This window comes from Bufo gargarizans, chromosome 2 (genome assembly GCF_014858855.1).
Source record: "Bufo gargarizans isolate SCDJY-AF-19 chromosome 2, ASM1485885v1, whole genome shotgun sequence".
Classification (NCBI taxonomy): domain Eukaryota; kingdom Metazoa; phylum Chordata; class Amphibia; order Anura; family Bufonidae; genus Bufo; species Bufo gargarizans.
The window spans coordinates 37850681-37875060 of record NC_058081.1 but is presented as its reverse complement, the minus strand read 5'-3'; the positions used below and the strand labels follow the sequence as shown (position 1 = coordinate 37875060).

General features: G+C 44.3%; 1 protein-coding gene across 2 annotated transcripts in view; it reads right to left on the bottom strand.

The window, feature by feature from the left end:
- The window catches only part of COL5A3 (collagen type V alpha 3 chain), a 219994-nt gene extending 196240 nt beyond the window's left edge, over positions 1–23754 (bottom strand). For both annotated transcript variants that reach the window (XM_044278772.1, XM_044278773.1), the window contains exon 1: positions 23508–23754. In XM_044278772.1, coding sequence (XP_044134707.1) covers positions 23508–23592 — 85 coding nt within the window. In that variant the 5' untranslated portion in view covers positions 23593–23754. The remainder of the gene's footprint in view (positions 1–23507) is intronic.
- Between the last annotated feature and the right edge of the window lie 626 nt (positions 23755–24380).

Below are 24380 nucleotides of genomic sequence, written 5' to 3'. Positions count from 1 at the left end.
ATCCGTTTGAAGATGCCACAATGTGGCTCAATCTTCAAGCGGATCCGTCCCCCATTGACTTTACATTGAAAGTCTGGACGGATCCGTACTAGGCTATTTTCACACTTAGCTGTTATATGCTAAAAATAATGCAGACGGATCCGTTCTGAACGGAGCCTCCGTCTGCATTATTATGAGCGGATCCGTTCAGAACGGATCCGCCCGAACGCTAGTGTGAAAGTAGCCTAAGCTTGTCACTACCTTTGCTGTTTGACCTTTGTAATGACCCAGAGTGGGCATTACCACCTCCTTGTACCCCCACTATCTTGGTTGGTGCATCCTGTGTCATCATTGATATTTAATGTCATTTCCTGCAATGTGTATATTTATTTCCCTGCATATGTTATGTTAATATGTAATATGCCTGGTCTACCAGCAGGTGGCAGCAAGCCTGTGCAGAGATAGTTTCTCTGGAGAGGAACCTCCTAGTTCCCTTCCAGCCCTCTCTAGAGAGGGAGGAGTTTAGTTAGTGAGTCAGTCAGTCTAGTCTACCCTCCTTAGGGGGAGGTTGTGCGTTGGCTAGCAGAGCACTGCCTGCTCTGCTAGGCCCAGAGGCCCTGCCTCTGAAGTCTACATGGTTGCTTGTCCCCTCCTGGGCTTGCCTTGCCTTCATCCAAGCTGAAGCTAGAACTTGAGGTATTCCAAAGCCAGGACACGAAGTTCCTAGGATTAAAGTAAGAGACAGACTACAGACAGCTAAACTAAGTTCTAGCAGAAGAAGAAAGTTCCTATTTACTCCAGCTAGCATAGCAGAGCTGAGATTGTTGCAGAGAAGTGTTTGCCTGCCAGATTATGCCAATACCTGCTGATGACCAAGATACAGTTTGGAAACTGTTTGCACTACCGCTTATGCCAAGTAAAGCTGTGTTTAACAAATTCATCTACTTATTCATCATCCAAGTTCGACTACCCTTTTTGCACTACTTCGGACCACTTCACGTCTGGGAATCCAAGGATATCCAGGTAGGAACACTGTGACACGTGTATACAACATCCACAGAGACAGTGTAGGCCACTCTACACCACTCTGGCAATCCTACCCTGGATACCAACATTACCATCTACAAAGGGGACTCCATGTCCTTGTTGCTTAACCGCAGCTGACGTCACATTTACTTGCTCTATAAGAGAGGGACATATTTTGTAGAAACCTCCTAAGGGGCAAGGGATACCCCAGGTACTTAGTGGGCCCGTTGCACCTCTAGAATGCTTGACCCTCTTGAGCTTCTGTTTTTTATAATGTCCCATCATAACCTTCTCATGTTGGCTTACAAAGTTCTCCACCATGCTGCACCTTCCTACACACCCTCCTTCATCTCTGCCACCCCACCCTACAATCTAAAATGAATATTTTCCATAATCAGAACTTTTCACTCTCGTCTCAAAGACTTCTCCAAGCTGTACCAGTTCTCTGGACTATGCTAAACCAGAGACTCAGGTTATTTCCCAATGCTCACAGTCTTAGGCATTAACTAAAAAAAATCCCCTTTATAGGGGCGCTGTTACATCCCCTAATCTAACTCTTCTCTGTTGTCATTCCTCAGATGAAAAATTAGCCCGCCTCCAGCGATAGTGTGACAAGATGCTCCTTTAGGCACATTGGAATCTGTCAGCTGGTACTGCTTGTGATGCTGCGGATAGTGTCTGTAGTGTCTGTGATGTTCTCCTTGAGGTCATCCAGGAGATGTGGATTGTTAGCGGACACTTTCTGTTTTAAAGGATAAGTGTCATCTTTTATTTTATTTGCTAGTTTATTAGAGCTAGGCATGTATACCTGAGTTAGTCTGTCATTGATTGTCAAAAGATCTGAAATTACCTTATAATAACAGCTTTTATTAATGTCTCCTGTCCCTTTCCACTGCTCCCTTAAAAGACCGCTGCTATGGCTCATCTGTCTCCGGCTAGGAAGACAGAGGGGCGGTCCTTCACACTGCATGCCTGCATTAGGCTTCAGAGTAAGGAGGCGTGTCTCTCAGTAATCCAATCTGATTGGCTGGCAGGGAGCTGCTGGCTACAGCAAGTTTGTATGTGACCTGAGGGAATGCCGTTTTGGCCTCAGAGAACTGGCAGAGGAGCCATCTTGAAAAGATCTTTATATTGTAGGATTCAAAACAGCCGTAACTAAGGGGAAAACTCAAGGAAAACAGTGGTAAGTGAAGAAACTAAAGATTGCTTTATGCATAATGCTGCTGCAGCAGTAACATATGCTAAAATAGATTTTTTTAATGAAAATATGACAGTTATCCTTTAATTTTCCCCACAGATAAAAATTGCATTTGGACAAGTGGTGGTCATAACCCCTCGCTCACAGTTTGCTCCTCCGTAAACAGTTCATGAACCCATGCCAGGGTGTGGCATGTTGCCCCATCTTGTTGGAAAAAGCAGGACATTTTATCTTCTGCAGCATCACTGTTGAAGAGCTGCAAGCAGTATCAGCCAACATAATCCGACGTGCCGAAAGATGCATAGACGTGAACGGGGACCACTTTCAGCATCTTTTGTGACTTGTGGGTAATTTAAAAAAAACAATCCACTTGCTCGTTCATCTTGTCACACTATCGCTGGAGGCTACTTTTTTTGTGGGCCACCCTGTACAACACAAAACTTTTTACCTCCAGTATCACCCTAATTCCTCATAGATTGTAAGCTTTTAGGAGTAGGACCCTCAGTTCTATTTTTCTGTCTCATTTGTATCTCATATGCAGGGGCGTAGCTAAAGGCTCATGGGCCCTGGTGAAGGAGTTCAGCTTGGGCCCCCCACCACCACCTTCCCTCAGTGCTTTATGGCAAGGGGCAGGGGTGCACCTAGCCTTTCGGGTGCCTGAGGCAAAAATTGAAACAAATCCCCCCCCATGCCAAATTCTCAACCTAACCCATTCCCTCCAGTCCTACTGTTAAAGAGGTTGTCCTCTTTTTACTACTGACGACCTATCCTAAAGATAGGTCATTAATATAAGACTGGCAGGGGTGCCGGGATATCAGCTGTTTGAAGAGAGGGCAGTGCTGATATCAGAGCTGCTTTCTCTGTTCTGTTCACCTGCTCACCGCACCAATTGTAGTGGTGAGCAGGTAAACAAAGCAGAGAAGGCAGCATTCGTATGAAAAAAGAAGTGGACAACCACTTTAAAGACATACTTTGAAAACATTACATACAGCGCTACAGAACATACAGGGTAATACAGCCCCACATATGTACCTCTTCCATCCAGTGATGTCTCCTCTGATGTAGATATTCTCTTTCCTCATCTTCTCCTTCAGACCGGACCACCATGGTGACTTCTTTCAGCTGCGTCTCGTCTAACAAACAGACATCTTACTTTCCTACTTTTCCATCATCCTCCTCACCTTTTCAACACCCCATTCTGCCCCCTCCCCAATCCCCAATACTATACTGTACAAACAGTCTTCCTGAAAATACTGGTACCACACAGATAGTGTGCCAGTACAAAAAAATACCCCCTTACCTTTCAGATCAGCTCCCCATATCAAACCCCAGATGAGACCCCCTATCTCAGACCAGACCCCCTTTAGACCTCTGTCAGACCCCATATCAGACCCCCATTAGACCTCAATGTCAGACCCCGCCCCAATATCAGACCTCAGATAGGACCCCCATTAAACCTCCAGACCCCCATTTAACCTCCAAACTCCAATATCTGACCCATATTAGACCTCTAGACCCCCCATCAGACCACTATTAGACTTCCAGACATCCATTTAGACCCCCATTAGACCTCTAGACCCCCAATAGGACCCCCATTTGACCTGCAGACCTCCAATCGGACCCCCCATTAGACCTCCAGCCCCACAATCAGACCCCTCTTAGACGTCCAGACCCCATTAGACTTCTCTAGACTCCCAGTCAGACCCTTCAGACCCCCAATCAGATCCTTTAGACCCACAATCAGACCCTTTAGACCCCCAATCAGATCCTTCAGACCCCCAATCAGACCCTTTAGGCTCCCAATCAGACCCTTCAGACCCCTAATCAGACTCTTCAGACCCCTAATCAGACCCCCAATCAGACCCTTCAGACCCCCAATCAGACCCTTTAAAACCGCAATCAGACCCTTTAGAGCCCCAATCAGATCCTTCAGACCCTCAATCAGACCCTTCAGACCCTCAATCAGACTCTTCAGGCCCCCAATCAGACCCTTCAGACCCCTAATCAGACCCCCAATCAGACTCTTCAGACCCCCAATCAGACCCTTCAGACCCCCATATTAGACCTCAGATCAGACTATAAAATAAATAAACAAACTTACCTCTCCTGCTATGCCGCTCCTCTTCCGGTCAGGCTGTCTCCTGGGCTCTCATCTTTTCTCAGGTCCTGCGCTGCAGTCACCTGACCTCCTGCAACCTCAGGTCAGAGTGCGCTATGTATATCTTGACGCTGCAGGCAGCCAGGACACAGCAGAGTGGGCCCTGAGAAGAGCGAGCAGGAGGAGGGGTAAGTACTGTACAGTGCTCACAGCGCTTCTCTCCCCTAGTGAGAGCTTTCGTCATGGAGGCGCTCACTAGTATTCCCTTTATAAGATGCAGTGCATCTTATAAAGGGAAATATACAGTACCACTGGTGATGGGGGCCCTCTGGGCCCCCCTGGCTTAGGGGCCCGGTCGCAACTGCAACCACTGCGACCCTTATAATTACGCCAGTGCTCATATGTCTCCAGGTACAGGAGATAGATAAGTGGTTAAGGCTGAAGCTCAGCCTGCGTTTGTGGGAGGGGCGAAGGAGGCCTATTTAACACCGCCTCGCTTATCCTCATGGACGCCGCGCTCTTACCCCTCCCGCCCTTCCCCTCTTTACCTCTCTCACCATCAAGGCATGCCCCTCATTTAGCTCGCACACAGCCATGGCTTCCGGCACACCTCAGCCATTGATAGTTGATAGTCAAGTCACTTTTCCTGACCTGGTTTGTCCACTCTGTTCCCACCGTAGACAGGACTACAAATAGATAGATATAGATAGGTAGATAGAAACATTAGTGTCATCTGTAGAAATTCTTCATGGTGTGAATGGACAATGTGTTTGTTAATACTGATATCTAAGCCCCTTTGTACTTTAGGTCTGTCTCTTGATTCTGCATCTTTTCAGGGCAGTGACCTTGTCTTTCTGACTCTTCTTTTTGTCATGTTTTCCACCTTGTCCTTGCTTCGTGACAGTGAAAAAGTTAAGTCTACAGAGGGTTCCCCTGTGTTTGTTTCTCACGGGTTATCCCTCACAGACCAGTGACGCCCACCGTCACCACCATCATCTATCAATTCTGGGCATCAAGCCAACTGTTATACAAGCCTTACAGGGAGGAACTGGGAAAGGGCAGCCGGGAAAGTGAAGTTCTTGTAAAGAATAGTTTAGTCAGATGAGAAACACAGGACCATGATGGAAGGAAGAGGACAGTGTGGTCAGCAGACCATGAGGGCAGGGTCAAGAATGGGACATTGGACATTTACAGTACATAATGCTTAATACTAAGTAAAATGAGGTCTACAGACATCCCGTAGTTTTCTGGCTCCCACTACTATTAACACTATTGTAACTGGGTCACACTAGAGTAACCCAAACAAGAACAAAGAAGCCCATGCAGATACGACTGCACCTCAGAAATTCAAAACTAGTGCAGACTTTATTTAATTAACAGAAGGGCAAAGCAGAATTAGAAGCAAGTAAAAAACCACAAGGCAATTCAACAAATATGTCTTGGACTCATAATAAGATGTAAAAATATCGCATGGACCCAGGACCAGAAGGCATCACCAGAAGACAGTATCCAATAAAACAGTGACACAGCAAATGTACACAAAAGTAAAAAAAGATGGTACAGCAAACCCTGGTGACAAAGTGTATAGTAAAAAAATAATAAATATGTGTCTATAATAAATCTGCTTTATAATGCAGCATCAAACGGAACATGCAAAATTAGAAATCAACAATCGGGGGTAAGAGGTCTCCATTGGTATTGCTGTCCCACGTGGCTTAATCAGGGGTAATTGCTTGTGTGTACAAATGAGCAAATTGATTTTAAACAGATTCGACCCGAATTTTGCAAATATTTAAGGTAAATCTTAAATTTTCTTTAGTGAAGGACATAAGAGAGAAATATGAGTCCTAGGAGACCTCGGAGTGTTACACAAATTGTCAGGCCAATTGGAAAAGATTCGATTCAGGTTGAATTGATTAAGTCCCATATGGAATCAATCAACTGATTCAGCTGAATCAAACCCAAATGGAATTTTGAGCGATTCGCTCATCTCTATTTGTATATGAGGGTCAGTGCTTTATAGCCCCAAAAATGCCACAATTGGATCATTCAAACTAAGTACACATAAAAAAGAGGAAAATGGATTCAGTTCATTTTCAAATACCACTCTAGTCCTCACAGCAAAGAAATGGCGGCGTATATTCCAGCGCCAAAACTATAGTGCACCTGTTCCAAAAATCTCATCCCCAAATACATAGCCAGTGCCTCCGCTCTATATACAGGCCTGTGAGCTACATCAACAGTGCATGTGCTAAATATACAATCAGCGCATGCGCATTGGAGCATCTTCAGGTTGCTAGAATAACACCACACGCGGTATTAATGCCCATGTGCAAAAACTTCCCCATGGCTTTGGTAAGTTGCATTGCAGCACATGCGCAAAGTAATGGTGAATGAAGAACTCATGATAACAGCACATAAAGTAATCGAGCACAGCAAATGTGGACCATGAAAGAAATGACTAGTGGTCACCTCGATACCGTAATCGATCACATCGGAATCTGTGGCTAGAAGATTCTGGTCAGGCCACCACCAACCCGGCTCCCCATAGTAGTGAATGGGAGCGCACTGCGCATGACCGGCCACCGCTCCCATTCACTTCTATGGGCTTTCGCCGGCCCCATAGAAAATGAATGGAGGGCGGCTGCGCATGCGCAATGCCCCCTTCTTCAATTTCGAGGCTCCGTTCTCGATATAGGTGCGGGTCCCAGCGGATGCCCCCATTGTCTGTCATGAGACAATCCCTTTAAGTGCAGATATATATTAGTAGGTGATGTCAGAAATGTGATAATAAATCAATTCAATAGGTCAAAATCAATAGAATAGTAATAGTGCAAAATCAAAATGTAAGCTCATACCTAACGATGACAAGTGATATGCATAAGAAGTAGCAATGCACATGTGTCCTATGTATCAAGAAAACCCCTTGACTTCTAGAACAATAAAAATCACCTAAAGGGGGCGATGCAACACGGTGGCGGTAAACAATATATTATGGAATCTAATGTTGGCAATGACAATATATCTGCCATGAAGCAGATGTGGATCTGCTGTATCTACTGGACAGATTTGACTTGGGGCTACTCCTAAGGGCGTTTTCTAATTGGCCCCCATGGTCTTCATCCTTTAACCCATATACAGGGATCTAAGCTCTGCTGCAGAGGAACCACCACGCTGCTGCCGCTTTGAGTAGTCTCTGTTCAGTAAACTGGTGGGTGACCAATTGAGGTCAAGAGAGCACCAAGTGATCAGGCAAAACTGTACTTAGAAAGAGGCTGGGATTAGGGCAGACAGAGTATGTGAAATCCAAAGTCAGCTTCAGGGTTGGGGTGGGCAGATCAGGGTCAGTACAGAGAACAGGCAGAGATCAGGTCAGGCAGTGAAGGGTCAATCCAGGATCATGCAGAAATCAGTACATGGGAGATCAAACAAGTCAAGAAGTGCACCTTATCCAGAAACTTGTTGCTCAGGCATCCTCCTACAGAAGAAGGTGCCTTAAATGCCCTGTGGTGGCCAGGCATAGGCTTGGGAAGATATAGGTGTATGCATGCTAGCATTTTAAGAGCTGGAGAGAGAGAGCACACATGGCTTAAGGGCAGACAGAGGCAAGCCTCAGCCTGTGTGACTTGGATGGAGCAGAGTTGTGCTAGAGAGAGGGCTATAGTGAGGAGTAGGGATCGCTGGTGTAACAGTATCTATATCTAGCCTTGCATGCCTGATACCAAAGCATCTGCCCCAACAATGGTGACCTCATTCAGCAGCCCCAACCTGGCGCATCATGTAATCTCCCTATATCAAGAAATGGCTCAATGTATTTCCCTAAAAAAATGAACAGTTCCTCCGTGACCATCATAGAGGAAATTCTTTTGGACCAGTTTTTTCCCTCAATATTTGTGAATTTAATCGAGAGATTAAAAATTATATTTTGATCCACAGTTTTCCGTCAGTGATGTTTTTAATAAGGCAAAGACCACAGGAGTTTTTCGACAAAATAGACCCCAATTGGAACCACACATGGGTATGATGGCGGCCATTTTTTAACAAATCAGTAGCCTGTTCAGGGTTCATGAGTTACAGAACATAAGCCAAAAAATAAAGAAAACGGGAAAAAACGGGTCCACATATTGCACCACGGCCAAATCAGTTGGTACTTTGGATGTCCCTAAAAGGACAATTAATGTTCAATGCCACCGCCATTCCAGGGAGCAACGAAAGGACCTCATTTTAAAAGGAATGTATTAGAAAATGATCTGTTGTTTAAATCATTCTCTTAAGCATCCCTCCTACACTTCTCCGATCCAGTCCAGCAGGATTGATACAAACAACCGCTCTACAAAAGGGGTCAGAGGAGATGTCAGGAATCGTTCTGATGAACAGGTGCGCAGTCAAGAAACCTGCAGCCAAGTACAACGCTGGTCTTCCAACAAACATTTTGGTCTATAACAGCCGACTACTGGTTTCAGTGCCATTGCTGTCTAAGGGAATCAGAAACACTCCAGTGTGCGAAAATCTGATCACCGTGGAAAACACGGCCCAGTCAGATGAATGGAGATTTCTGCTGCACCATGCTGATAAGAGGGTCAGAATTTGGCACACGCAGCATGAATCAATGAGTATGGTAGAGGTAGAGTACTGGTGTGGAAAATGTTTTCTGTGCACACCCTGGGCCCTCTGATACCCGGGGATGAATGTGTTGTACCACAGAATAGGATACTTGCAAACTGTTCTTTTTATGTAATGTTATTTAGTATGTTAATGCCTTGTAACGTACCAGCATATCACTGTATGGATCAGTCAGGGTTAATGATCCTGACTCTGCCGCTGTAGGAAGTTAGGTGTTGGGCATAGGTCCCCCCCTAGTTCAGTCAGTGTTGTGTGCTTGTGGAAGAAGTTAGAGGACGCTACATGTACTCACTCCTCAGAGTACTAGCCCTGAACTCCAGAGAACCACTATCTCCGAGAGATCCACAGAGAGATCTACAGTACTCCAGAAAGAACAAGAGAGAAAGAACTAGAAGGTCCAGAATCTGCATGGCCGAGCACTGGAGTCAGTCTGTAAGGTATTTGCTGTTTAAGGCTGATATAGACTTTACTGCAGTGAGACATTAATGAGACACCTTTCACTCTTGGACATGGTCTGGCCCACCTTATCTTAATCCTGGAAATTACAGACACCATTGGCAGAATAATATTACCAGCCTTAGATTCCGCAGAGAGAGACTTTGGAGAAATAGAGGGAAGGAGTACTGCAATCCTCATCCTGCAGAAGCATTTCAACACCTAGTGGAATGTATGCCACAGTGAACAGCTGTGGTTCTGAAGGCCAAAGGTGGTCCAACGTGCTACTAGATGACTGTCTCAAATAAACTGGTCATTTGTATATGTTGGGTGCAAAATCCATGAGTGAAATGCTTAGCCATTTGCATGGCGTTCAACCTTCTAACATGACCTGATCACTGGACATGACCACAATAGAGATCTATTAGGAATAAGCACATATAAGGAATGTACAGTATGTATGGACACGCGAAATGCGTTAAAGCAGTTTTCTCGAAAAACAATATGAGATTGGTTGGGGTAGGACACCCGGCACCTCCACCGATCAGCTCTTAGTGTCGGCCACAACTTTTTGCAGTAAACAGTGTATGGAGCGCAGTACACTGAGTAGTGGCTGTTTTTGGGTACTGCAGCTGATGCTGCTATTCAAGTGAATAGAAGCTGAACTGCAAATGACCACCACAAAGTCTATGGTGCTGTAGCGTTACGACTTCACTAAGAGCTGACCAGTCGGGGTGTCGGCTGTTGGACACCCACTGTTCCCATATTGATGACCAATTTAAAATAACAAGTGGGATTTGGCATGGTTGGACTGAAGTCCCTTGGGCCCACCAGAGGAAATGATTCCTAGGGCCCACCCTCTGAGTACATAGGACATTAAGGGCCCAGTTTTATTAGGGGTCAATTATTGTCAGAGCTTGGGCCCACAGGAGGATCCTCTGGTGCTCTGGTGGAATAGTCTGACCCTGGGCTTTGGTACTGGCTGGTACCTCGGTATCAAAGCCCACTTCGGATTGCTATTTTAAATCGTTTTTAAATACGCAGATAGAGATACAGTAGTAATTCACTGAAGTCTCACACGACTTTTGTCGATAGGAACTTTGGCTCCACTGAGCCAAAACATTTGAATGCTGTACGGAAACAGCATTAAAATCAAAGTATTTGAATGAATCGACTTCAGATCTATGATCAGAAGGTTGATTCACTCAAGCCTAATGGCTAGGTCCTGGAGAACCTCTCCTCAATATTTATTGATAAGACTCATTCTGGAGGAAGACATTTTAAAATTCTGGGCCACACTTTCCAAACAGCTTAGGCCCCTCCACTATATCCTTAATCCACCCCTGGGGGTTACATTATATCTGCCATTGACTGGTGAGAGACAGGAAGGTACATTCAGGCTTGGACTGGCCCACAGGGGTACAGGTGAATCCCCCGGTGGGCCCATGAGCAAGATGGGCCTCTAGTCTCCCACCTCCTTCACAAGTGGCACATATCACAGTAGACTTACTGCACTACATACATATAGTCAATGTACAGCGCCTCAACCAGCCTATGTTCATATAAAAACTTGATACATTATTAACCTACCAAAATAGTCATTGTCAAACAGCTTCCCCAGACAGATGTGACTCAGAAATGGCGGCCAGGACGTCCAGGTGACTATTATTTACTGACAGTTTTTAAGCCTGTCCTTATGAAACATGGAGATACGTGATGATTGCGATACGCTGGTGACCAGTCTTCAGACCTCCATTCCCTAATGTTTGTCCTTCACATTGTCTCACTCCTGGCAATGATAGAGTTAAATTCTCGCAAACAAAATCCACAGGCCAAAAAGCACCAAGAACGTGACCCTACGTGCATTCAGCGGGAGACCCCATGCCCTTAAACAGTACTGAGAAGACTGCATTTTCTTGGAGTCTCCATGGGGACAGGAACCAGAGGCCTCAAACCATCACGGAATTGAGATTCAGACATCGTCCTCTGCCTAGCAACGTGGAATCCGACCACATGAAAAAGTGCTCAGTCATGCAACGTATCCATGAAGGAGTTTTTTCCTTTGCTTCTGTAGACCCGGTCGTGGCTCAGAAATCTTGTCATATCAGATGATGATCAAAGTTTTGAATAAGCCCTAAATATCGCTGGCATGAAATTACTCTTAATGGGGATCTCCACTTTCAAAAATATGTCCCATTTACTAGGGTCTCTCCTCTTAAGGTTCTTCTGCTGTTGCACCGAGGTAGGGATGGGGTGAGAACGTGAGATGCCAATTTCTGTAGATCAAGAATCCTTGACATAGGGGCAGATTTAAGAAACTATCTAAAACAAATATGGCCTTTGTTGCTAATGGCAACCAATCACAACACAGCTTTCATTTTTCAAGAGCAGAACCTGAAATGAAAGCTGCGCTGTGATTGGTTGCTTTGGGCAACAAAGACATGGTACTCTTAAAGGCCCCCGGAATATTAAGTCATGTGATTTATGGTACTGGTTTATTTTTACATGGCACATGGGGCTTTTGGGAGCCTGGGCACTACCTATACCTATGCCAGAACTGAAGGATACCGAAAAGGGAATGATATATATAGCAGGGATGCTCAATCTGCGGCCCTCCAGCTGTTGTAAAACTACAACTCCCATCATGCCCTTCTGTAGGCTGATAGCTGAAGACTGTCGAGGCATGCTGGGAGTTGTAGTTTTGCAACAGCTGGAGGGCCGCAGGTTATATCATTCTGTTTAATTCTAATTAAATGCTCTGTACACCAGTCACCTACCATAAAAAAAGTACTTTCATGTACATAAAAAATGAGAAAAAACACATTTTAACATCTCATATCAGGGCTAAGATGTGATTACTTAAAGTCACAGGCCCAAAGCCTGAGGCTCTACTACTGAGACATCACATTGATATCACGTGCCCTCCTGATTTCTGTAAGGTGCAGTGTTGCCATGGAGACCCGATGACCAATGCTATAGTTTGCCATGATTTGATGAGGTTGTTTGGTTCGGACAACCCTTTTTAGCAGGTCCTCCAGCGACAAGCTGGTCTCGGTGGTCTTCCTGCCGGGACTCAACTTTTATTACTTGGGGAAATTCATACTGAATGCTCATTCCCCCTGGAGTAATTAGAACTTATGCAGCATTACACACTTTCCATTGGACTTCATGGTCGTCCAATGTTTTGGGTAGATCAGTGGGGGCCGGATTGGGGCACATACCAATAAATAGTCACTACTAATTTACAATATTGGACTTAAGGGGGTGCTGTTGCATTGGTGTCTATGGAAATTATATGCTAGCGGTAAAGGTGCAGACTGGTACTGCACGTTATAAAATGAAAGGGTGAATTAAAATAAAATTATTTGCCCCAGTTTCCCCAATGTTTGCTCCACTCCAGAAAACACATACTGTATTTAAAACACCAGTATATACTCAGAGTCAATGCTGCAAGCTGCTGACACCCCACCTTACCATCCTGTGTGTTGTCGTAGTCAGAAATCACACGCAGCAGGGAGAAGCCAGTCCCCTTCCATCTACTTTTGCCATATGCTGTAATGATGGAAGTCAGAGAAGCCATGCATTTCACTTATGTGTAGCCATTATTTAAGGCCATGGATTCTAATATCTGGGGCAATGGGTTAAATTGCCAGTGTAGACAACACCAATTGGTGAATACATGACTCCATAACCCACCTCTGTGTACCCAATGTCCCTATACAGCAAACCAAATGGTAAAGGCTTGACCTCATTAACCACCTCTGTGTACCCAATGCCCCACACAACCCACCCCAACGCAGTAAATGTTCTAGTGATGTGCTAAACAACCTTCCCCATCAGTTTGCGCTGGCCACAGATACCCCTCAAAGCTGGCCTCTCTTTTGAAGATACTCCTTTTGTGCTTCTGACCAGTTGTCTCCTTTACTGCTTCTTCTTTAGTTACCTCCTTCAGTGACTCTTCCCCATATGTCCCTTGTTTCTGACCCAGTTGCCCCCACTAATACCTCCAGCTGAAGACTTATCTTGGGTTGTCCCAGTCCCTCAAAAAGAGAAATTCGTTACTCGCCATAACTGCTGCCATAATGTGGACAGATATTACAGAACTCCCCAATTTATCTGGCCCAGTGCGTGACAGAACCAGGAACATGGCAGCTTGTGAGTATATTCCATGCAGTGACTGTTGGGAGATTACCAACTGCACCCATCTCATGTTACTGAGGAATATCCATCAACAACCTGAGAAATATCTCTGTGTCCCAAAGGTGTGACCTGCTGGATCTACTCAGACTTACACACCATGCTTGGTCACTTATGAAGTCTCAAGATGATTGTCAGCTAAAAATCCTCAATCAATATGAGTCCTTGACTACTTCTCTTCTGAAAAGTTAATTCTGTTCATCTACTCCTTAGTCATACCTGTTTCTAGTAAATCAGATGACAACCAGTATGGCCCAACAGCAAATATAAGACCTGGAGGTTAATTACTGCACTTTATAACTATTGTGTCACATTCCTACATATTATAGACACGGCCATTGCCCAAGGGGATCCTTTAAGTATGAGATCCCCAGGAGCAACCTACATTTACCAGTCACCCATTGACTGCCTAAGACAAGTACCTTACAAATAACCCTTTTCCTGTCCTAGACCACCAGTGACTTTGAGATTATTATTTTTTTTTAAATATGGCCCCATTTTCCAATAAACCAGCCCTGATCATTGAGGTAGACAAGGAGGCTACTACGGAGCCATGAATGATTGGCCACCACATTAGGTTGCCCCCATCCTTTTTTGATCAGTAGGAACTCCACATACCGTACGTAATAAGGAAGGCAGATCAAAGAACACAGGCCACTTGTGCAAGAGACGGATAGGAGGGACCACAGTAGCCACAGGGCTACCTTAATGTTAACCACATTTTAGAGGCACACAGCTTGAAACATCAAGATTGCCCTGAGAAGGTTGAGGTCGTAGGTCCATAGTACATAGTGAGTTTCTCATATCCTGTATGATGGAAGAAACTAAAGCACTCAGCAGATATTGCCTTTGGCAGATGTCTGGTGGTAACCAACCTCTATCCTGGTTATCAAAACTGAAGCGTTTTCTGGCGCTATTGAGATCCTATAATGGATCTCAATAGCAGAATTGAAAACGCTAATGTGAGAGTAGCCTTAGGCTTTGTATCTGATACTTTCATGTGTGATACTATCTACCAAGCTGGGGTATCTAAGCCTATTAAGTGTCATACAGCCTGAAAGAACCACATAGCACTGCATTCCTCATTGCTTAATAATTATAGACACATTAGATAAATACCACTACCTGGTTTAGAGGATAGCTATGGGCACTCTGTCTCCAGGCTCACCATGCATATCATTCTCTAAGCAGTCATTTACATGGATACTGTAACTTTGGTTCCTTAGGTTATATATCCTCATATGTTGCCACTTTTCTATGATCCAAGAAGAAGTAGATGTCACATGCAGATTATCTTAGTGAAGGACAAACCCCCTACTCCAATAATGTCCCTATTTAATATGAGGACAGAGAAATGTGTCAATTTTGGAACATCTGACCCTCTATGCTCAGCTTACATCCCATCAATTATAGGATCTGCATATTGATTTTCGGGAGCATGTGGAATAACATGTTTGTGGACCACCTGGCAGGTCCCTAATAGTGATGAGCGGGAGGTGCCATATTCGATTTCGCGATATTTAGCGAATATTCGATTGAATATTCGTCTTATATTCGTCAAAATCGAATATTCGGCATTATTCTATTTATCGCGAATAATATGCGATTTCATTATTCGCGTATTGCGATTTTAACTGTATAAGGCAACTTTCCTATTGATTGGCTATTGCTATGGCTAACGTGTATTTTACGAATATTCGCTATATTGCTATATATTCTTGTTTTAGAATTTGACAAATATGACGAATATTCTAAAAAACAAAGTTATAGCAATATAGCGAATATTCGTAAAATACACATCTAGACTGTAATTTAGCTACTATAGTGTTATAGTCTTTTTTTTATAGTCTAATTTTTTTGTCTCTTCTAAACTTCAGATTTGGAAAAAATGTACACTGTTAAAAAAAATTCTATAGCACTATATTAGCTCAATTGCAGTCTATATGAGTATTTTAAAAATATTCGCTATATTGCTATATATTCTTGTTTTAGAATATGACGAATATTCTAAAAAACAAAGTTATAGCAATATAGCAAATATATTAGTTATTTAGAATATTCGTCTTTTTTTTTTCAATCTGTACTGTTATTCCACTTTGGCATACTCCTCCCCGACAAGCATCCCCGTCACCATGGGAATGCCTGTGGGTTAGAATATACCATCGGATCTGAGTTTTCACGATCTCAGGGAAAACTCAGATCCGATGGTATTTTCTAACCCACAGGCGTTCCCATGGTGATGGGGACGCTTGTCGGCGAGGTGTATGCGGACAACTGTACAGATTGGAAAAAAAAAAGTGAATATTCTAAATAACGAATATTTTCCCTATATTGCTATATATTAGTTTTTTGGAATATTCATCATTTTTTTTCCATATGAAAACATGACTCCTCCCTGCTTAAGTTGCTTGTGGGCCAATGACTCATTGGCCCACAAGAAAGAAGCAGGGAGGAATCATGTTTTCAGATGTAAAAAAATGACGAATATTCGATATAGCGAATATATAGCACTATATTCTAAATATTCGCGAATTAGCGAAGTTGCGATATTTGCGAATAATATTTGCTATTCAAATATTCACGCTCAACACTAGTCCCAAAATGATTTTGGGACGTGTTTTGATGAGCAGTAGAAGACATGTACTGTAGATAAAACTTCCTGAGCCCAGATCCACAACGGGGTCCCTTACCCCACACTATAATTGTCACTGACCACTGCTCTATTATCTGACAAATTGGCCAGATCAGTCGTAGAGGCCAAGTGGCCAATGTGCCTAAAAATGTGCCTACTGTTCCCTAAAATTTTGTATTGTTCTTTATGAAAATAATTAAACTTAGAAAAAGGTTCACATGGTTCCTGGGCTTTTCAAAGGATTTCTGGACCATGAGGTAGCCACTAAAGCAATGTAAGCCTGAGTTTGTATGGGACATAAATCACTCCAGTGAGGTGATGCACATCATGACTTTGATTCTCTATAGAGGTCAATAGGAAAAAGTCCAGCAACCACTATCTCCAACAATCCAGAGAGCCATGGTGCAACTGCTAGGGCATTAATTATACCAGCCAAGAAGCAGTGAAGTGAATGTGGCTGAGCCAGTGGGATACAGCGAGAAGGCCATTGCGTTACTGCGAGCACCACTGTCTACTCAAACAGCTGATCTTTGGATAGGTCATCAGCATCTGATCGGTAGCGGTCCGACGATGGGACCCTCACCGATCAGATGCTGATGACCTATCCGAAGGATAGATCATCAGTAACAAAAAAGTGTAGAACCCGTTTAAGTATCATGATCCTAACTATATGAGTCCTGTTGCCCGGTGGTGTCAAGATGTGCTAATGGAAGCTCTTTACTGTCCTTCTATTCAGGGTCTCCTTCTAGATGCTGGAATGTAAATCCCACGGCACCAGATTACTGATAAAACCTAAACCTTCTGATCCTCTGCATAGTTAACAACTTGGAACATGTCTAATTCTTTGTATTTCAATCCTGTCCACACTACAGTCTACATGAGATCATCACTTTCACATATCCACCATACGTTCTACATAGATGTCTTCCTTCTTGTTTCCACCAGCACTGTTTCTCGGATGGTATCCGCCAGGGGTGTCCTGAACAGTTGATCTATTAGCTAGGTAAAGCTTTGGTGCCCATTGGCACCTCTTCCACCTAAGGCAGATGATGGATAGTGATGAGTGGGAGGGGCAATATTCGAATTTGCGATATTTCGCAAATATTTTGTAGAATATTCGTCATATATTTGCGAATTCAAGAATTCGAGACTATATTCTTGATTGCGAAAATCGGCAATGTACTATTCGCGTAATGCGCACAAAATACCAGTGTGGGTCACTTATGCTACATTTTTTAAGCTGGTATAAGTTTCCTGAGACTGGAGAAAATGGTTGACACGGCAGAACATTAGAATAGCTTCATATGGAGATAGAGTGCTCCAATATTTGTGAATTTTCGGCAATTAATGATGCGCATATTTTTCACAAAACGTGCAACTTGTGACATCTCAGCACTATGTCTGTAGCATGTATGTATGGACAGCAGAACCTATCACATTGCCTAACACCCTGCACTGGAACCTATCAGCTACACTATAGATCAATCTGAGGGTGGGTTCACACTAGCGTTATGGAGTCCGTTATGGCTTTCCGTTATAACAGGGTTACAATGGAACATAACGGAATCCAGAAGACGGAAGGACGTATCCGTTTTGCTGCCCATAGACTTGCATTATGACGGAATGCAAAACCGACGCATTTAAAAGGCATTCTATTTGCTCTCCGTCCTAATAGAAGTCTATGGGAATCAAAACGGATCCGTCTGGTTCCCGTTATGCAAGACAGAAAACAAAGTCCTGGACTTAGTTTTCCGTCATGCATAACTGGAGCCAGACGGATCCGTTATGTTTTCCTATAGACTTCTATTAGGACGGAGCAAAATGGAATGCCTCTTAAAGGCTTCCATTTTGCATTCCATCCTATGGATTCCGTTATGTTCCGTTATAACCCTGTTATAACGGAAAGCCATAACGGACTCCATAACGCTAGTGTGAACCCACCCTAACCTACACTGACCATCTCCCCCTAACTATCTGAATTATATATATATAAGTTAACTGTCTAATGTAGTAACACAAAGCACAGAGCACAGCAAGGACACTGCTGTCTCCTTCATAACTGCAATAAACTTTAGAAAATGGCTGCTGGGGAGGTTCTTATATAGTAAGGGGTAGGCAGCTTTTCTATTGGTTGCTAGGGATGTTGCTAAGCTGTGACAAAGCCTTCTCATTGGCCCACAAGCAAGAAGAAGGGAGGGATGATCACCTGATGTGTACTGTGCTAAAAAAAAAAAAAAAAATGAATATTCGTAATTACGAATATATAGCACTTTATTCTAAATATTGGCAAATTCTCGAAGTGCCGATATTTGCGATAAAAATTCATAATACGAATATTCGAGCTCAACACTAATGATGGAGCCCAGTGGTGGTTTAGTTTGTACCCTGATAATAGTTGATGATGCTTTGTCACCTGCCACTCAAGTGACATCACCAGGTTCAAGTGACATCACCAGGTTAGGTGCAGTGATGTCATCAGATTCAGCTAGAGGACATCTCCCCACAAGACTTCCATAAAAAAATATGCAAAAAATCATGTAGAGCACAGGGGCCACCAGGGTAAGGCCCTAACCAAGCAGAAGTCGATGTCCTAGACTCCTATACCACTTGTAAAAGAGCTCCCTGGACTAGAACTCCAAGTTTCATAACTTTCCTATACCAGAGCTATTTGGCATTATACATAACTTCCCTACATTATAATACCCCTGCACTAGAGCTCCCTGCATTATATCTCCCCTGCACTAGAACTCCCTGCATTATATCTCCCCTGCACCAGAGCTCCCTGCATTATATCTTCCCTGCACTAGAGCTCCCTGCATTATATCTTCCCTGCACTAGAACTCCCTGCGTTATAACTTCCCTGCACTAGAACTCCCTGCATTATATCTCCCCTGCACCAGAGCTCCCTGCATTATATCTTCCCTGCACTAGAGCTCCCTGCATTATAACTTCCCTGCACTAGAACTCCCTGCATTATATCTCCCCTGCACTAGAGCTCCCTGCGTTATAACTTCCCTGCACTAGAACTCCCTGCATTATATCTCCCCTGCATTATATCTTCCCTGCACTAGAACTCCCTGCATTATATCTTCCCTGCACTAGAACTCCCTGCATTATATCTCCCCTGCACTAGAGCTCCCTGCATTATATCTCCCCTACACTAGAGCTCCCTGCATTATATCTCCCCTACACTAGAGCTCCCTGCATTATATCTCCCCTGCATTATATCTCCCCTGCACTAGAACTCCCTGCATTATATCTCCCCTGCACTAGAGCTCCCTCCATTTTATCTCCCCTGCACTAGAACTCCCTGCATTATATCTCCCCTACACTAGAGCTCCCTCCATTTTATCTCCCCTGCACTAGAACTCCCTGCATTATATCTCCCCTGCACTAGAACTCCCTGCATTATATCTTCCCTGCACTAGAACTCCCTGCATTATATCTTCCCTGCACTAGAGCTCCCTGTATTATATCTCCCCTGCACTAGAACTCCCTGCATTATATCTCCCCTGCACTAGAACTCCCTGCATTATATCTTCCCTGCACTAGAACTCCCTGCATTATATCTTCCCTGCACTAGAGCTCCCTGCATTATATCTTCCCTGCACTAGAGCTCCCTGCATTATATCTTCCCTGCACTAGAGCTCCCTGCATTATATCTTCACTGCACTAGTGCTCCCTGCATTATATCTCCCCTGCACTAGAACTCCCTGCGTTATAACTTCCCTGCACTAGAGCTCCCTGCATTATATCTCCCCTGCATTATATCTTCCCTGCACTAGAACTCCCTGCATTATATCTCCCCTGCATTAGAACTCCCTGCATTATATCTTCCCTGCACTAGAACTCCCTGCATTATATCTCCCCTGCACCAGAGCTCCCTGCATTATATCTCCCCTACACTAGAGCTCCCTGCATTATATCTCCCCTGCACTAGAACTCCCTCCATTTTATCTTCCCTGCACTAGAGCTCCCTGCATTATATCTCCCCTGCACTAGAACTCCCTGCATTATATCTCCCCTACACTAGAGCTCCCTGCATTATATCTCCCCTACACTAGAACTCCCTGCATTATATCTTCCCTGCACTAGAACTCCCTGCATTATATCTTCCCTGCACTAGAACTCCCTGCATTATATCTTCCCTGCACTAGAACTCCCTGCATTATATCTCCCCTGCACTAGAACTCCCTGCATTATATCTCCCCTGCACTAGAGCTCCCTGTATTATATATCCCCTGCACTAGAACTCCCTGCATTATATCTTCCCTGCACTAGAGCTCCCTGTATTATATCTCCCCTGCACTAGAACTCCCTGCATTATATCTCCCCTGCACTAGAACTCCCTGCATTATATCTTCCCTGCACTAGAGCTCCCTGCATTATATCTCCCCTGCACTAGAACTCCCTGCATTATATCTCCCCTGCACTAGAACTCCCTGCATTATATCTTCCCTGTACTAGAACTCCCTGCATTATATCTCCCCTGCACTAGAACTCCCTGCGTTATATCTCCCCTGCACTAGAACTCCCTGCATTATATCTCCCCTGCACTAGAACTCCCTGCATTATATCTCCCCTGCACTAGAGCTCCCTGCATTATATCTCCCCTGCACTAGAACTCCCTGCATTATATCTCCCCTGCACTAGAGCTCCCTGCATTGTATCTCCCCTGCACTAGAACTCTCTGCATTATATCTCCCCTGCACCAGAGCTCCCTGCATTATATCTTCCCTGCACTAGAGCTCCCTGCTTTATATCTCCCCTGCACTAGAGCTCCCTGCATTGTATCTCCCCTGCACTAGAACTCTCTGCATTATATCTCCCCTGCACCAGAGCTCCCTGCATTATATCTTCCCTGCACTAGAGCTCCCTGCTTTATATCTCCCCTGCACCAGAGCTCCCTGCATTATATCTTCCCTGCACTAGAACTCCCTGCATTATATCTTCCCTGCACTAGATCTCCCTGCATTATATCTCCCCTGCACTAGAGCTCCCTGCATTATATCTTCCCTGCACTAGAGCTCCCTGCATTATATCTTCCCTGCACCAGAACTTCCTGCATTATATCTCCCCTGCACCAGAACTCCCTGCATTATATCTTCCCTGCACTAGAGCTCCCTGCATTATATCTCCCCTGCATTATATCTCCCCTGCACTGGAGCTCCCTGCATTATATCTCCCCTGCACTAGAACTCCCTGCGTTATATCTCCCCTGCATTAGAACTCCCTGCGTTATATCTTCCCTGCACCAGAACTCCCTGCATTATATCTCCCCTGTACTAGAGCTCCCTGCATCATATCTCTCATGCACTAGTGCTCCCTGCATTATATCTCCCCTGCACTAGAACTCCCTGCATTATATCTCCCCTGCACCAGAGCTCCCTGCGTTATATCTCCCCTGCACTAGAGCTCCCTGCATCATATCTCTCATGCACTAGTGCTCCCTGCATTATATCTCCCCTGCACTAGAGCTCCCTGCATTATATCTTCCCTGCACTAGAGCTCCCTGCATTATATCTTCCCTGCACTAGAGCTCCCTGCATTATATCTTCCCTGCACTAGAGCTCCCTGCATTATATCTTCCCTGCACTAGAGCTCCCTGCATTATATCTTCCCTGCACTAGAGCTCCCTGCATTATATCTTCCCTGCACTAGAGCTCCCTGTATTATATCTCCCCTGCACTAGAACTCCCTGCATTATATCTTCCCTGCACTAGAACTCCCTGCATTATATCTTCCCTGCACTAGAACTCCCTGCATTATATCTTCCCTGCACTAGAGCTCCCTGCATTATATCTTCCCTGCACTAGAGCTCCCTGTATTATATCTCCCCTGCACTAGAACTCCCTGCATTATATCTTCCCTGCACTAGAGCTCCCTGTATTATATCTCCCCTGCACTAGAACTCCCTGTATTATATCTCCCCTGCACTAGAACTCCCTGCATTATATCTTCCCTGCACTAGAGCTCCCTGCATTATATCTTCCCTGCACTAGAGCTCCCTGTATTATATCTCCCCTGCACTAGAACTCCCTGCATTATATCTTCCCTGCACCAGAGCTTCCTGCATTATATCTTCCCTGCACCTAAACTCCCTGCATTATATCACTCATACATTATTATATCTCCCCCGCACTAGAGCTCCCTGCATTATATCACTCATACATTATTATATCTCCCCGCACTAGAGCGCCCTGCATTATATCTCCCCTGCACTAGAGCTCCCTGCATTATATCTCCCCGCACTAGAGCGCCCCCACCCTCTTCAGGCCGCCTATGTTCATGGACTGTGTCAGGAGACGTAATGGGAGCCACAGACATGGAATCTTGATCTTGACCTCTGACTTGAACTTCAGCAATGAGGTCTTCACCATCAACTGATTTCAATAGAAATAAACTCACAGCTCCAGCTGTTGTGAAACTACAACTCCCAGCATGCCCTGACAGCCTGGGAGTTGTAGTTTCGCAACAGGCCGCAGATTACTTTAGAGTCTAGGAATTAGCATCTCAAATTAATTTTCTCAAAATCTGACCTATGGTAGATGATTTAAATTTATATTGACATTTATCGAGCCGACTTTGTCATCTGGCACAGCTCATTGTGCTATCCAATGACATGGGACTGCTGGTAAACCTATACCGTTATCATCGTATTATTATAGTTATTATGATGCATAAAGTTACTTTCCAAAAGTGAAATGACAAGTTCAGCTCTGCTACATCCAATCCATCTAATTTCAGATACAGTATCTAATAAGCTACATGCCACTCTGCTACATATATATCCATCCTTATTTCAGGTTTAGCATTACCTATGATACATTCAGCTCTGCTACATCTGTATTATTCTCTAATAATCTAATTACATTTTATGTATGAGCAGTATCTGTGATTTTGCATGTTACTACAGGTAAACTTACTGCAATTTGTTATGATGGTGCTTGAGTGGCGCACATGACAAATTCAGCTCAACTACATCTCTATAATGTGTTCTTATGCAGTAGTCCAGAGTATATAATTGCTAAAAATGACATCAATATGATATCACATTATTGCACAGGACTGCTGGTAAGTATAATGAATCATCTTAAGGAAATCACAAACACTGCTCTGCTAAATCCAGCACTTTATAAGAAGCAGTAATGTTATTTTTTTGCATAACTGATGGTGACATCCCAATGTATTATCTTTGGTTTTACATAGGACTGCAGGTCAACCATCTACAGATTTATAACAATGCATACATGTCAGCCCCAAGTATCGCTGACCAGTTCAGCTCTGCTATACCATTTTAGGTTGTAATAGGACTGTACCTGTTCTGACAGTGCAGAGCCTCTGCAGGACCAGGAGCAGCACGGTGACTTTCCAGCAATCCCATGATAGTATCCACCTATCCATAGTGAGGGATGGGAGAGGGTCTCTATGTAGCAGTTCTGAGTTCACACACGGGGGACATAGGGCTGTAATCCGCAGTCACACTACCATGTATCCATGTGCGCAGAGACAAGGGGGAGAGATGAGTGCTCGCCTTGGGCTTAGTCCTCTCTCTGTGGTATCAGTTTTCTCGCAGTCAGTACTGTCTGGCTGTGTGTCCTCTTCTGTCTGTCCCTCCCTCCTCCTCGCTCTCCCTCTCATAACCCCCCCTTCTCCTTCTTCTATTCATCTAGTGCAGGCTTTTTTACAATCCCCCCCCCCTTCCACTCTTCCTTCTGTCACCCTCAGTTGATGTTGTCCTCTGCCTTGTATCTCAGACACTTCCTCACCTGCCTAGTGTCACCTCATCTCAAGTCTCCAGGCCCTCAACCTTATCTGGCCTGGGTTCCTCTACGGTTCCTGTTACATGGGACAATGGTGAGCCAATAACAAGCATGTACCAGTCACTTGTTCTCGTTTAAAGGGCATTCACACAGCTCAATGTTAAGTCAAAGGGGATGGGGGGGGGGAAGGCGAGCAGTTTTTTGCGATCATTCACCCCCCATTCACTTTGCATATGGTTGGCAGAGTTTACACAGGGCGATGTGCTGCATGAAAGATGGGATCGCCCGACAAATGAATGTTCTACTCATTTTTAGGGGGAAATGTGTGACATCTTTATATGGTTCAGGCCATACCCATCTCTATGTCTGACTATTGAAATAAAAATTCATGATCATGATGATTGAGGTGTGATTTAGTGATGGAAATAA